General features: G+C 47.3%; 1 protein-coding gene across 1 annotated transcript in view; it reads right to left on the bottom strand.

The window, feature by feature from the left end:
* ACTR1A (actin related protein 1A) overlaps positions 1–12,470 on the bottom strand; it is a 14,790-nt gene extending 2,320 nt beyond the window's left edge. The window contains exons 1-10 of the mRNA XM_056495668.1: positions 12,265–12,470; positions 6,674–6,738; positions 5,712–5,787; positions 4,847–4,972; positions 3,947–4,071; positions 3,453–3,669; positions 2,462–2,554; positions 1,561–1,735; positions 655–716; positions 241–281 (exon numbers count right to left, since the gene is read on the bottom strand). Coding sequence (XP_056351643.1) covers positions 241–281; positions 655–716; positions 1,561–1,735; positions 2,462–2,554; positions 3,453–3,669; positions 3,947–4,071; positions 4,847–4,972; positions 5,712–5,787; positions 6,674–6,738; positions 12,265–12,312 — 1,028 coding nt within the window. The 5' untranslated portion in view covers positions 12,313–12,470. The remainder of the gene's footprint in view (positions 1–240; positions 282–654; positions 717–1,560; positions 1,736–2,461; positions 2,555–3,452; positions 3,670–3,946; positions 4,072–4,846; positions 4,973–5,711; positions 5,788–6,673; positions 6,739–12,264) is intronic.
* Between the last annotated feature and the right edge of the window lie 1,738 nt (positions 12,471–14,208).

Below are 14,208 nucleotides of genomic sequence, written 5' to 3' on the forward strand. Positions count from 1 at the left end.
TCAGTTACCCATGACAGACATGCTCTCTGGACAGTCACTTCCTCTCCCACTATTCTCATATGTGCCAGTGCTAGAGCCTGGCACCACCTGCCCCCTCCCACATGACCTGGTGACATTGCCCAGCTGAGCAATACAACCCCCCTGACACACAGCACCAGTTGGAACAACAACATGAGAGCTGCTGGGCTGTGCCTCCCCAGCCCAATCCCACAGCAAAATGTGTTGCTGTGCAGTACATACCCAATCCACGTGGAATACAATCTCTCTTGAGGAGCCGATATCTGGGAGAAAGAATCAGTCAGTACCTTCCCATGCTCCAGTCTGCTCCTCCTAGCACACTGCCCACACTTCACTCCAGCTAACACCTGACAAACACAGGTGTAATCTCTCCCAACAGAAAGACACCTGGCAGTCCCCACAAACAGCCACCCTGGTCCAGAATCCTGGACAGAGGTCATGTCAGAGGAGCCACCTTCTCAGTGATGAAACCAAACTGATTTTCATCACACCAGCAAATGCTGTTTGGCATGTGAGTGTCTCAGGAAAGGCATTTCTGATTTGAAGTAAATGGCACCTGCAGTTTGAGCAAGGTTCTTTCAAGGTCACAGAACAACACACTTGGTAAGTGACAAACACAAAAGAGATGGCTCCTACCCTTATTTTGACGTCCTTTGGAGCTAGCTTCTTCACTTCGCTCAACAGCCTGTCACCAAAACCTACACAAGACAGAAAACATGTAGAGTGAGCACCTCAGCAAAATCCCATGTTCCATCCACTAATGATGTGGACATGTCCTATGTAGTCCTATTCAAATATCCCATTCCATATCTTACAGAGTCCAGTATGGGGGAGCACAGAACAGAGACAGTGACATAACAGGATTTTGTCTCACTGAGATCTCAAACACTGGCACAATGGGCTCTATTCCTCAGCAGCAACCTCAGTCAAGCAAACAAGGTTTTTAGCTGGGACCTCCTCCTTCCCCTAGGTATTCCTCCCGTGTCCAGCCCATTTGTACAGGGGGTTGAATGGGAAGATCAGGATCTATCTGGAGATGTCAGCCAGTGGATAACAGACTGATGGGTTCTGGCAGAGGGTATCTTTAGGTTAATGGGTACCACCTGAGGAGATAGGTTGAAACCTTTCTGCACACACATAGGTGACACTCATGCAGGACTAGGACCATTGAACTCTCACAGATTAGAGACCTAAAGAAACCTTAGAAAATGGAAGAGCCCTTTTTGGTATCTAGTCTCAGATATTGTGAGCTATAGCAGAAGGAATGAACACAGCCATTCAGTCCTTTCACAGGCATTGATTGGAGGAAAACAGTAAAAGCCCTCCAAGCCCAGAAAGTGATGTACGAGGTGTCTTGCATATGCAGCAGGATATGACTAGGACTCAAAAAATTAGGAAGTAAATGCCCTGAGACATCAAAATTTACATATCCCTCACTCCAGAGGACAAGTTGGGTGATCTGGGTTATCTTCCCAGTTTCACATGAGTAAGAAGCAAGAGATCAAATATGTCACAGCACACTGAAAGAGGAGAGGCAGGAACCTTTGAAAAGTGTGGAGCCTCCAGACAGCACAATGTTGGAGAACAGTGTTCGCCTCAGATCCATGTCTGACTTTTGAATGGCAAAAACAAGCACTTCATGAAGTCCTTCACATTCCTCCCCGATCAGGTCTGGCCGGAACAGGAGCTCTGGGGCTCGGAAACGAGCAGGGCCAATCTGCAAGAGCAGAAGTTAGGATAGAAGGAAGAGAACAGTGTGGCTTTGTTCACTACCTACAGATGGGCCTGCCTTTCTTAGGTGAAGCTTCAGAGTAATGAAGCTTCTTGGACATTCATGCTCCAATACTAGATCCCAAGTGAATGCCCGTTTGGACTACAGCTCCTACAAAGGGCACCATTTCCACTTTGCAGATGAAAGATGCTCAGCCCTATACAGCAGTCTGGCATAAAGGGAGCAAATCCAGCCCTGGTACTGCAGGTAAAACCCATATTTCCTATCTTTTGACCATTCTATAGTGGGCTCAGTCTTCTAAGGAGTATTCCGTATTCCTAACTCTTCAAATCAACTGTTAATGCACAGGACAACTGTTAATGAGCAGGACAAAAGGCACATAGAAAACCACTGATGGATTTAGTGAGCTAACACCCACACTCCATACCAGACATGCATAAAGTTTGTTAGATCAGAGCCTGCTCTCCCAACAGCTCAGAGTCCCCATTGTCATGCTGCATCCTCACCCAGGACTTCTGGCAGAAGTTGTGAGGTTTCTAGTTAAGATTTCTTTCCTTAAAAATTCTAGTTCCCAGTCAACAGCCTAGGATGAATTATGGTCCTTTAAAATTATCTCCTCTTACCAAACACTGCATGACATTCCCCATCATTTGGGAGCTTTTCTGGAAACCCTGTGCCCACAGGAATTCTCTGAAGGCGGTCCTTACAAACCTCAATAGTGCTTCCATCTGGCAGGTAGTACTGAGCCTTCTCAGTCTCCAGAGTCTCATCCTTCTGGGGGTTTATTGACAGGTAGCAGGCACGCTGGAGAGGAAACAGAGTCAGGGACATGGAGATGAGAAGGGTAAACCCAAATGCCTCTGATATAATGTTTTTCTCACTAATAATCAAAATCTATGTATCCCTTTGGGGAGACTTATTTCAACAGTATTATTTGCTGGAGAAAAGACCTTTAAGGTTCACAACAGGTAAACTACCTTGCGATATCCCACATGTAATCATTAGCTGCCATGGGTTTTACTCCATGAAGGGTAAACAAGCACTAGTGAAAGATATCATCAGATCCTGAAAAACTGCAGCACAGGTAAATGCAAAACTGATTCTGAACCACTAGCCCATCTTCACCTCCATGTTAACAGCCTCTCTAATCACAGGGATTAATGTGATTTTGACTATAACTCTCCCAGAATATGGGACAGCTGAGGTTGCAAATGACCTCTGGAGGTCATTTTGTCCACACAGGGTTCCCTAAAGCAGGCTGTCCAGGACCATGTCTAGATGATATTACCAAGGATGGAGACTCCATAGACAAATCTAGACAAATCGTGCCAGCACTTGGTGACCCTCACACTAAAGAAATTTTATGTTCAGATAGAACCTCCTGTGCTTTAGTTTGTGCATCTTGTCTTGTCACTGGACATCACTGAAATGAGTCTGGCTCTGTTTTATCTGGACCCTCTCTTCAGACATTTATATATATATCAACAGGACTCTCCCCAAACATTTCTTGTACAAGCTCTCCCTGCCTTTCCACATAAAAGAGTTCTTTAATCATCGTAATGGCCCTAGACTCCCTTACATAGATAATGAATTTAGTTCTGAGCTAGGTAGGCTGGAACTTCGCACCAGATTTCACAAGCCACAACTTCCCTTGAGAAGAAATCCCCTCTTAGACAAACACAGAAACAAGGCAGGGCATCACCTCCTTGATGGTCTTGACAATCTCAAACTCAGAGGTTGTGTGGAAGTCATAGCCTTCCTTCCGGAGATAGAGACGCAGGAAGCGGGAGACATCCCGGCCAGCGATGTCAATCCGCATGATGGAGTGAGGCATGGCAAAGCCTTCGTAGATGGGAACGGCGTGGGTGACGCCATCCCCAGAGTCCAGCACCACTCCTGTGGTCCTGCCGGTCGCGTAGCTGCCAAAGGGACAAAGACTCGAGTCAGAACAAGCAACTCAAAGTGAGCCCAGGCAAGCACCACATCCACGCTCAACTTGGGAAGCAGAGATTTCACACAAACAGGGTTTTTTTAGACAAAATGCAAGTTCTGTTTGTTATTACACAAATTGAGTTCCAGCTCTTGGGAAAAGTGAATAAGTCAGACATCAGTGAGGTCCTCCACAGGTTTTTTTGTAAAATAATGGATTTCATGGCAACATTCCACAAACACAAATCAAAGACAAAAGACACTTACAGGCTAAGCACAGCTTGCATGGAGATGAATAGTGCTGGCACATTGAAGGTCTCAAAAAACACCTCAGCAGCACGCTCTCTGTTCTTGCGCGGGTTTAGGGGTGCTTCTGTCAGCAGCACAGGATGCTGGGAAAGAGAAGAAGGAGCTGTGCTGCAGTAACCAGGAGGCAGTAGGAGTGTGTTCCTAAAAGTTTCTGCTTATTTATTCACTTTAGGAACCACTGGTGCAAGAGGACATGTACAAAGGAGTAATTTCAGCTGAACTGTATTAGACTGTGAATAATCTCTGTTAGGTTGGAAGACCAGCAGAGTTCTGGTCTAGTTATGAAAAAGTGTTAGGAAATGTACTCTGTGAGTAACTGTGACGTATGAAGGACAAGTAGCATGACTATCAGTGACAAAATATCAGCCGAAATACACAGACCCTAAGAAAGGGTGAAGGCATATTGTCTTAGCGCAAGCAGACAGAAATACTCCTACACCAGAACTTAGATTGCTCTCAAGACATTTAATAATTTTTTGGTCAGATCCTTCCAGACCACAGGACTGTGGTTTTCTCCTTCCTCACTTCAAATCACTGCTGAGTGAATATGCCTGATGTGTAGGCAGAACAGGAAAAGCCAGAAACACTTGGTCTAGAGTAGAATCATTAAGAAAGTATGAATAGCAAATGTGAAAGGCAGATTTTCAGTCAGGCCAGACCATCAGATCTGGAGAGGAATTCTGCTTGGACACTTCTTGTGCTGTATCTCCTGAGAGGTGAAAGAAGCTAATTTAGCAACAGACACATATTCAGAAAGAAGGGTAAAGGAAAAGTCTCAAATCTTTCCCAGAGTTCCAAGGCTCCTGGTGTTACACATGCACTGAATGATGCCTGTGCCTTTATATAATGTGGTCTCACCTCTTCTGAGAATGTCTGGAGCTGGTCTTTAGAATACACGTACTGCCAGATGCGTTCCATGTCGTTCCAGTCCTTCACGATGCCATGCTCCATCGGGTATCGGATTGCAAGAAGACCTCTGTGTTCCTGAGCAAATAGGAAGGACAAGAGAGCATCAGAGCTTCCAACAATCACACTTCTGAGCACTGTGACTGTGACTTATTGTCATACTCAACTTCAGTTATGATTCCACTAAAAGATAACTTATCTGTAGCATACAGGGCAAAACCTGAACACTCATCACAAACATGTCTCCGAGAGAAGTCAAGGCTAGACAAGGCCTTTTCATACCAAGTAGGAATGTCTGTGTCTGACATTTGCAGAGTATATTCCATGCTAACACTTTTAATACCAACACACAGACACCTATCATATGGTATCTACCAGCTCAGCCATGATATAAAACACAATAGGATGTTACTGGGGAATGCAGTTTGAAGGGCTCACAAGAAATGTGACCACACAACCGACTACATGCTGACGGAAGCAGGACTGTGGAAAGAAGCTTCCTGCCCACAGCAGGGAGATACACAGCAATTGAGTAGGGTCCATTTCCCAGTCAAAAGTTTGTAACCATATGGAGCTAGAAGTAGCCTAAAAAGAAAAGAGATATCAAAGGCCTTGGGAACTAGGTCAGATGTCAGCAGATTGGCACAAAAATTTCATGAAGCTTCCCACTCCACCTTGGACGCACATGCAAGTGATAATCTGTTCTACTCTTCAGACCTACATGATCCCAAAGAACCAGAGTCCAGCTGCCACATCCCCCCCTTACAGCAGCACACTGAGATATATGGAGACAAGTGCAGTATACAGGTGTTCTTACCTCTGCCTTTGGACCAATGAAAATGTCCCCTTCTAAAGCACCAGCCATAACACGAACGTGCTTTGGTCTGCCCACACTAGAACAGAGACAAGAGAGTAAATGCTTCTACAAAAAGCTCAGATGCACCCAAGGATTGCCCAGCTTGTATTTCTCTCTGTCCTAGTAAGAACTTTCTCAGTGGGTGAGTCTGGGGGCGTGACCAGGTGCAGACAGACCCAGGTTAGCTCTGAGCTCATCTCAGAAATCAGAGGTGAAGGGGACAGATTGTAGACAGTTCTGAACTGGCTGGACATAAACCAGCTGAGTCTGGCCATATTATCATTGATTATTCAGGACTCACCTGTTTCAACAGTGCCTGGGATGAACATGGCTAGATTGGGAAATTGTCTGAGGTGTTGGATCCACATGTGCTGCCTGACCTCAGACAGACTTCTCAGATTAGACATTTGTGTCCCATACCCCACCATCCCATACACAGAACATATTGCTCAGAACACAAAAGTACTCACTAAAAACCCACCAGATTGAAAATAAAAGCTGGTGACTATTCAGAGTTCCTGTTCCAGCAGTTGTCATCCAAAAACAAAACTCTCAGAAAACTTACAAAGAAGTCTGGCAGGAATCAAGACATCATACCAAAAAAATAAAGAGGTCTTCACACTTCTTATCCCTAATTTTACTTTTTCCAGGTCCTTTTCCTCATGTGTGCAAATTAAAGGATCCTACAGCTTTGGTTGTGTGTTGAGCCTGACAAAGTGATCACATCTTCTATGACGTGTCTGTGTCCCCAAAAATTTCAAAATATTTAACAGCAGATCTCTCATCTCCCTGATGCTTCTTTGCAGCAGGCAGTAAAGAGTAACTCATTTTTCCAGTCATAAAAATGGTTAATTCTTCCCCAGTACATACCAAAGAATTGGTACACAATACTAAGAAGTTACCAAGACCAGCAGAATACTTACTAGTTAGGAAAGCAGTATTTTGGTATTTGATCGCCTGCAAAACCTGCTTTAATCACACCCGAGCCCTGTGGAAGGAACAGGCAAATATGTGAGTTATCACTCATTCCATCATCTTCACAAGTTTTAGAGGAGCAGCTAAGTACATCAGCACTGCCAGATCCTCTCCTTTCTACTAGGAATAAAGCTCCCCAGGGACTGACCCTCCAGTCTGGTTGGGGATGGGAAGTGCCAGCTTGGCTACTGACTGGCACCCTCTCTGGCAGTGACACGTCTCACAGGGCACAACCATCCCATGCACCCTGGTACTGTTCTGCACACACCCAAACACTGCCTGTACAGATGAGTATTTTTCTAGCCAGGGCTACTGTGAGGGGTGCAGGAGGCTAAATACATACTCCACAGGTGTCTATCAATATTAGATAACCTCTGCGGGGAGGAGAACACTCCAGAAAGCCCAGCAGGGCAACTGAATTCTGCCAGCTTCAGGAGGCACTGGAAGAATGAAGGCTACAGGCCTCCCAGAAGGAGATTTGGAAAGGATGGAGGTAGGGTGGATAAAGTCAGAGAAGGAAGTAGCAAAGAACTGTGGGAAACAGACTGGAAAATAAACTGGGGAAAGATGATCAAGTGGTGGATGAACTAGCTAATGCTTAGGAGGCAGAAGTGTGGTCAGAAAAGACATTGGAAACCAACCCAGACTGTGGTCTGGAAAGGACAAAGATGCTGGTTACACTGCAAGGGGAAAGGCTGGGGTCAGGAAGCACAGCTGACGGGATAGAGCTTTTTCAAAAGAGACAAAGACATGAGAGATGGCAGTCAGGAGGGCACAGATCCAAAGAGCCTTCTGCAACTTTCAAAGCAGCAAACACAGAGTGGGTAAAACCAGCCACAGCAAGGCCCTGGCAGGGAGTCAGTGCCAGGCATCTGGCCCCACAGCTCTCATCCCTGTCCGGAAGCATCCTGGGAACACCATCATCAACTTGGATCTGTGCTGACTCCTTCCCCTCCTCCATTTCCTCTCCCTGCACAAGGGAATGACATCTTGAAACAATGAGCAGCTTGCAGGAACACCCAAGTTTTGCTAAGGAGCAGATTTTCATAGGATCTCATCAGATAAGCCGTTTCACTGGTAATCCCAAACTATGATGGGCACAAGCTCTTCTGCACAAAGAGGAACAGTTTTGCTTAGCCCCATGGTGGGAGTAAAGTGTGTGCGAGCTTGCACCGAAAACTGTGACCTGTGAAGTGCCTGTTCACTCTCAAGGGCTCTCCAATAGGAATGCTCTGGTTTTGAGGCCAAAAAGACATTTCAGTTACCCCACAGCATTTTAAAATGAGTAGCAACACAGCTCCTCCATAGCTTTCCACTTCTCATTACCTCTGCATGGGTCAGCAGCACCACTTCAAGGCTGGGGCCAGATGAACTGCTCAAGGCCCTGCCAGACAAGCCCTGGCTGCAGTGGTTTCCGATGCTGCCTTCCCAGTGCCAGAGGTTACCAGAGCAGGCTCAGCAGAAAGGAATGCGGGGCAGCCCCAGCCTCTCCCGTTCACAGTCCAGCGCTCTCCGCCAAGCTACTTCCATCAGCAGTTTCTGCCGCGATGTCAGGCTCTGCACACAGCGTGTGCCCCTCCCACCACAGCCGGGATGTTCCTGCCTCTAAACCACCAGGGTCAGATTTGCCAGGACACATCTGCAGGAGATGAGTGTCAGGAATACTCTGCAAACCAGACCTAGCTATTTACAAAGCATATGAAAGGTAGATTGCTTGAGTCCTTGTCTCCTGATAAACACCTGCAGCCAGGCTGGCTCCAGGAGAACACCCAAGCTGCCAACTGGGCAGGACTAACTACTTCCTTTTGGCATGAGGGACTCAGCTCCAGTTGCATCCCAAGGTCTGCCCTAACTGATATCAGTGTGACAAAGTGGCCTGTGAAGCGTTAAAGAAACATGAGACAGACTCTCTTCTGGCTATTCACTTCAAAGTGAAATAAGGAATAACCAAAAAACACTATTTTGATTTTTCTTATTGTAGTTTATAACTCCCTGCCTGGCAAAGAATACCATCCTGTGGCAAGTCTTGCAGAAAAATAATTTAATGAAATGCAGTAACATAATGTAACCACATTAGAATATTACATTTAGTGAATATTTTCTTCAGGATAATGACTGATCTTGTTGCTAGCACATTCTACTGTGGGGAACTGGTTTCAGAAGAACAATGACGTTCCTATTTTAACTGAGAGATTGAAACATCCTTATGTCAAGCCAAAAATTACCCAGTGTGTCCTAGTCAGATTCCCAGCACGTTATGTGTTTTAAGATTTACATACTAAAGTTCAAAGTTAACCAAATGTGTTGGGAGTTCAGAACTCCAACTTGGAGTCAAAGATGAATGACTGCTTTGAATGTGCCGGTGGGATGGGGCTTCAACACAGTTGTGCTTCCAAGTGCCTGGGAATAAACCAAGAACAGCTGTTTGATATCTCTGCACTATAAAGACCTGACTGCACTTTCTGACCTATGCAATTTTTCTTGAAAACATTTTACTTCTTTGAAGATGTGTGCACTGAGTAAATCTGTTTATTATAGATCAGTTTGAGATTCCTATGCAATGAGAGGAAAATGTTTACATTTTGAAATAATCTGAAAAGACCTGTCTTTTCATCTTTGTTTCAAATAAGCAAAACCACATGCATCTTTTCTTTTGCTACAAACTATGATTTATTAAAACTTTAAAAAGTTTTAAAATTTATACTTCCACCAGTAACTATCCCGGCTGGACTTTCATTCCATTTTGTTTGGCAAGGGGTTTATCATTAATTTTTTTTTTATTTTAATCAGAGCAAAAGAATAAAAGAAGAAAAACTGCATGTAAAATGTAAAAGTCAAGGAAGATAAATTCATTAAAAATTCTCGTATCTTGAAGAAACTGAACATACCTCATCCCTGAACATACCTAATCTACTAGCTCTGTAACCAGTTGGCTACGGATTCATTCATCTTGATGTATTTAGGACTCAAATTTAAATGGAAATCACCAATCAATCTTCCATGTAGCACTTTCTATGGAGAGTGCACATTTCATATTGTTGTAAAACTGTTTTTATTTGATACAGAATTTATAAGATCAAGAACAAACCAAAGACCCAATAACCCTTGCTGACAACTCAGCTGCATAAAATACCACCACTTAGACTACAAAGCAAACAAGAGATGATTCCATGTTCCACTGAGGCTAAGGAATTTGCACTGACTTAGGCCACAGCTGGACAACTGACATGTGTATGATGTTGAGCAGGGCTCCCAGACCATTCAGAGAAAGTTTGTTGGACTGCAGATGGGAATACAACTCTTAAAAATTAGACAAAGAAGAGTACAAAACTATGCTGAGGTACAGCTCCAACCTCCCACTGTACATTACAAAGCTCTCCCTGCTGAACACATACAGCTAAGAGCAATGTGTGATAAGAGAAAAAAACCTCTCTGTTACATTTTTTAGCTACAGAACTTCATGTCCTTTTGGAACACACTGAGACACCAGAGCAGGTCTGGGACTGGCTCCCACCAGCTCAGTATCTCAGTTCCCCCTTCCCACACACAGGCACACGTGAGACAGGATAACATTCAGCCTTCAGAAGGTGCCTGCAGTTCTCTGAGGAAAAGCAGTAATGGAACAGCAGTGGGAAGAGTGGTACCTGCTCTGTGCAGCTCCACTTCCCGTCCTGCCTGAACTACAAAGGGTAGCAAAAATGCAGTGTCACCACGAGTCTCCCTGGCCCACAGCCTGCCAGCATTCCAGGCAGATGTTACAACAACTGCTCCATTCTACTTCGTGTACGGGGAGGGGAAGGGGGGAAGCTCGTTTAATGGAGAGGCAAGAACGGGAATTAGCTTTTATAAGATCAGCTGATAAAATGAAAAAAGACACACAATCATCTGCTGGCACATGAGCCCTTCTTCAGGTCTGAGGTAGTGGCGGCAATCATTGCACTAAATACCAAGAGGATGTGCTGAAATTAAATATAGGCTGCTACTACATGAATAGCTCAACAAAGTCATCTTCACAGTGCCAGAACAACTAGACATAACTTTAATGCTTAGCTGATCACTCAACAAAACAACAGGATCGGTGCTAATACAGTAATTCCTAAAACAAATCAACCTAACAGATTTTTTAACATGTTCAATAAAGAAGGCTAGTTTTTCTCAACATAGTCAATTTTACTGCTTATTCTCATCTTCCATTAGATACTTTCCTTCAATGTCTACCCCAAATCCCCCTGCTGTAACATTCCAGGGAAATTAACAAAACGAAGACTGTATCAGAAAGTGCAAGCTGTAGAGAATTTGGGATCTATAATAAAGAATAACTGCTTTTATTTGAGAAGACCTACAATCATTCACCTTATGGAGTTGAAGCAATAGGTTGAGATGTGCCAGGTCAGGAAACCCACATCATGCGACAAAAAGGTTCAGCAGAAATTAAGCTTGTGGACGAAGAATGGAGCACAGTACTGACCATTCAAAACAACAGAATCTCAGTCACTGGCGATAGAGGTCAGAAGGGAGGAGCACGGGTTTGTGACTCAGTACACTGAAGGAGGCTCCGTCCAAGATATGCCCTCCCACCCCTTCCTGGATGGCCCTTCCTCCTGGGAGGACAGCATGGATACGGCAAATCAGAACTGGGCCCAGAAGTACATCAAAGAGGCATGGAATCACTATCATTCATCTTTCACAGTGCTATTACACACACAGACTGAAGATCGGCTTTGTGCTAATGAGCAACATCAGCATATTGGAGCAGCCATCTGCAACATCACACTGTGCTGATGCAACCCGTGCTGGGCACGGATCCTTCAGCAATGATATTCCAAGGAATCCTTGTTGTGACCACTGTGCTGGATGCACTGGAGGAGGAACACTACAAGGGATGAGGGCTTCTCTTTCGCTGTGCTTGTGAGGGGTGCCTGGCTGGAGAGCTCCACGTCCTACACGGGCCCAGGGAAGTGCCAGCACCCCCAGAGCTCGCTGGGGATCCATCCACGGCCTGCCCGGTGCACTCTGGAACCCTGCCCAAGGCCTGTCCCGGAATATGCTGGGAGTGTGGCCACGGCCTGGCCCAACACCCCCATTGTCCCCCCAACACAAAGAGAGGTGGGGAGGGGCCGGGGAAGCCACGCCTGACTGACAGCGCCTGCTGCCAATGAGCGCAGGTGCTCTGGCGACAGTCCCGCCCCGCTCCGGCAGGTAGCAGCGGGCGGCCCCGCTGACAGGCAGCTGTCTCAGCCAATGGGGGCGCGCCGCCCCTCCCAGCCAGAGGCAGCACGGCGGCGGCGGGGGCTGCGCCCCCCAGCGCGGGGCAGCGGCCCCGCTGCGGGTGACTGCCAGTCGCCCCAGCCAATCGCGACTCGCCGAGGCGCAGCGGCCCCGCCCCCCGAGGACGCCGTATGGCGCCGTGTGAGGGCCGGAGGCGGCAGCCGGGCCGGCTGAGGTGGGGGGGGCGGCAGCGGGCGGGGCGCGGCCGCCCCGATGACAAAGGGATTGCGGGCCCTCCCCGCTCCCGGGACGCGCGGCCGCCCGCACTCACGTTGTCTATCACGACGGGCTGGTTCGCTATCACATCGTAGGACTCCATGGCGAGGACCCGCCGCAGCCGCCCGTGAGGGAGCAACAGCCCAGCCCTAGGCGGCGCATGCGCGGAACAGTGACGCGGCGCCGCCTGGGTGATGTATTCCCGCCGCCGCCGTGCCTGCCGGGAGCTGTAGTCCGACGCTGTGGACAGCACAGCGGGGATGTGCGCCGGGAGCGGGGCATGCCGGGAGCTGTAGGCCGGTGCGGGGAGCGAGGGATGCCGGGAGCTGTAGGCCGGTGCCGGGAGTGAGCCATGCTGGGAGCTGTAGGCAGGCGGAGTGCGGAAAAAGGGAATCGGGCGGACACATCCACGGCCGAGAAACCGGTGGATGTTGCTGCCCTGGAGATAGCTGGGTACTTCCACCAAAAACGCTGCACCGCAACTGGTTGGCTTACGCTTAATAGATTTCCCTCTGCCTAATTTTTTTCTAATAGGAAAAGACAAAAAGGTGATCCCATCAACTTCTGTAGAGGGGATCTATGACTAAAGAAAGCATTTTATTGTCCCATAATTTCACGTGATCTTCTTTACGAACCACTTGTCATAACACATCTGTTCATTCCATGAAACACCAGTTTCTCTCCATTTTTGAGGCACCAGAACCACAAAAGAGGTGTCAGTATAAAGAATGCACGTCATGAGCATTTCAGTATTGAACAACGAACACATTGTCATTTTCCATTGACTAAGTATTCTAAAAGCACTTGAATAATCGATGACTGAAACTCTGGCTCTTGGAATTAATTAAAATGGACTTCCATGCCAGTGAGCACACTTGAAGTCTTGACTCACCTGTGTTGTCCCACAACTCTCCTATAGACATGGACTTTTCTCCTGTAGTTCCTGCCTTTAGCCCTAGTAGATGTCTTATCCCAGATGTTAATCTTTAGCGACCTCCCCCATTCACTTAGTCTAAAAGAGGGAGTTTTTGTACAACAGGATTGAAGAGTTTAAATTAAGGCCACTGTTGTACCACTTCAATGAATGCCAGAATACACTCGTTATGGGTGTATTGAGCCAACACAGCCTTTCATACAGACTCTTAGATTCACCCTCTCAGCTGACTACTCAGGCAGATGTGACAATAAGTATCACAGTAACAGGACAAGTGAAATATTTTTCATTGTGGGAAGTGAGAACACCTACTGCTCACCTCCTTTATCAGGGGATTGTTGCTTGGCTGTCAGCTTCTTGACCTCGTGTGTTCTCCCAAATGGTGTCATGAATGTGTTTAGGATAAACTACCACCTATTTAAGTGAGAAATGCAAACATGAACACTCACCCTCTCCTCTGAGCACTCTAGAGCTTATTTTTCTTGATTTGCTGATTAACAAGGAGGACTCATGTGTAGGACTATGGCACACAGACCATACACACCTGGCTTTGCATGACCACAGTTGTAGTTACAACTCAGGAATGAACCAGATCGTCAGCGTGCTTCGTGCACAAGTCACAATCCGCGATCAGAGAGCCCTCAAACTTCACCTATTGGCAGCTTCCAGCTGCCCCCAAGGGACCTACAGAGTAAAGGTGCCTTGAGCCTTGGAGGAGGTGTAAAGGCAGCAGTAACAAACCCCTCCTCTGCTCGCAGGCCTGCCCAGGTGCGGCAGCTCCCGCGGGACCCGCTCCGAGTTCCCGCCACCGCCTCGTGCGGGCATCGCCCCGCCCATCGCGGGCCCCGAGCCGCCGCTAGGGGGCGCGCCCGCAACGTACCGAGGGGCGGGGGCAGAGGGGCGGCCGCACTCCAGGCCGCGAGCTCCCATTGGCCAGACTGTCCTGTCACTCACGCCTCCCGTGCAGCGGGGCCCCGCCCCCTCCGCCCGGAGCCCCGCTCAGCGCTGCCATTGGCGGAGCTGGCCTGTCACTCACGCCGCCTGGCTGTAGGCCCCGCCCCTCCT

This window comes from Oenanthe melanoleuca, chromosome 6 (genome assembly GCF_029582105.1).
Source record: "Oenanthe melanoleuca isolate GR-GAL-2019-014 chromosome 6, OMel1.0, whole genome shotgun sequence".
In the NCBI taxonomy this organism is placed as follows: Eukaryota; Metazoa; Chordata; class Aves; order Passeriformes; family Muscicapidae; genus Oenanthe; species Oenanthe melanoleuca.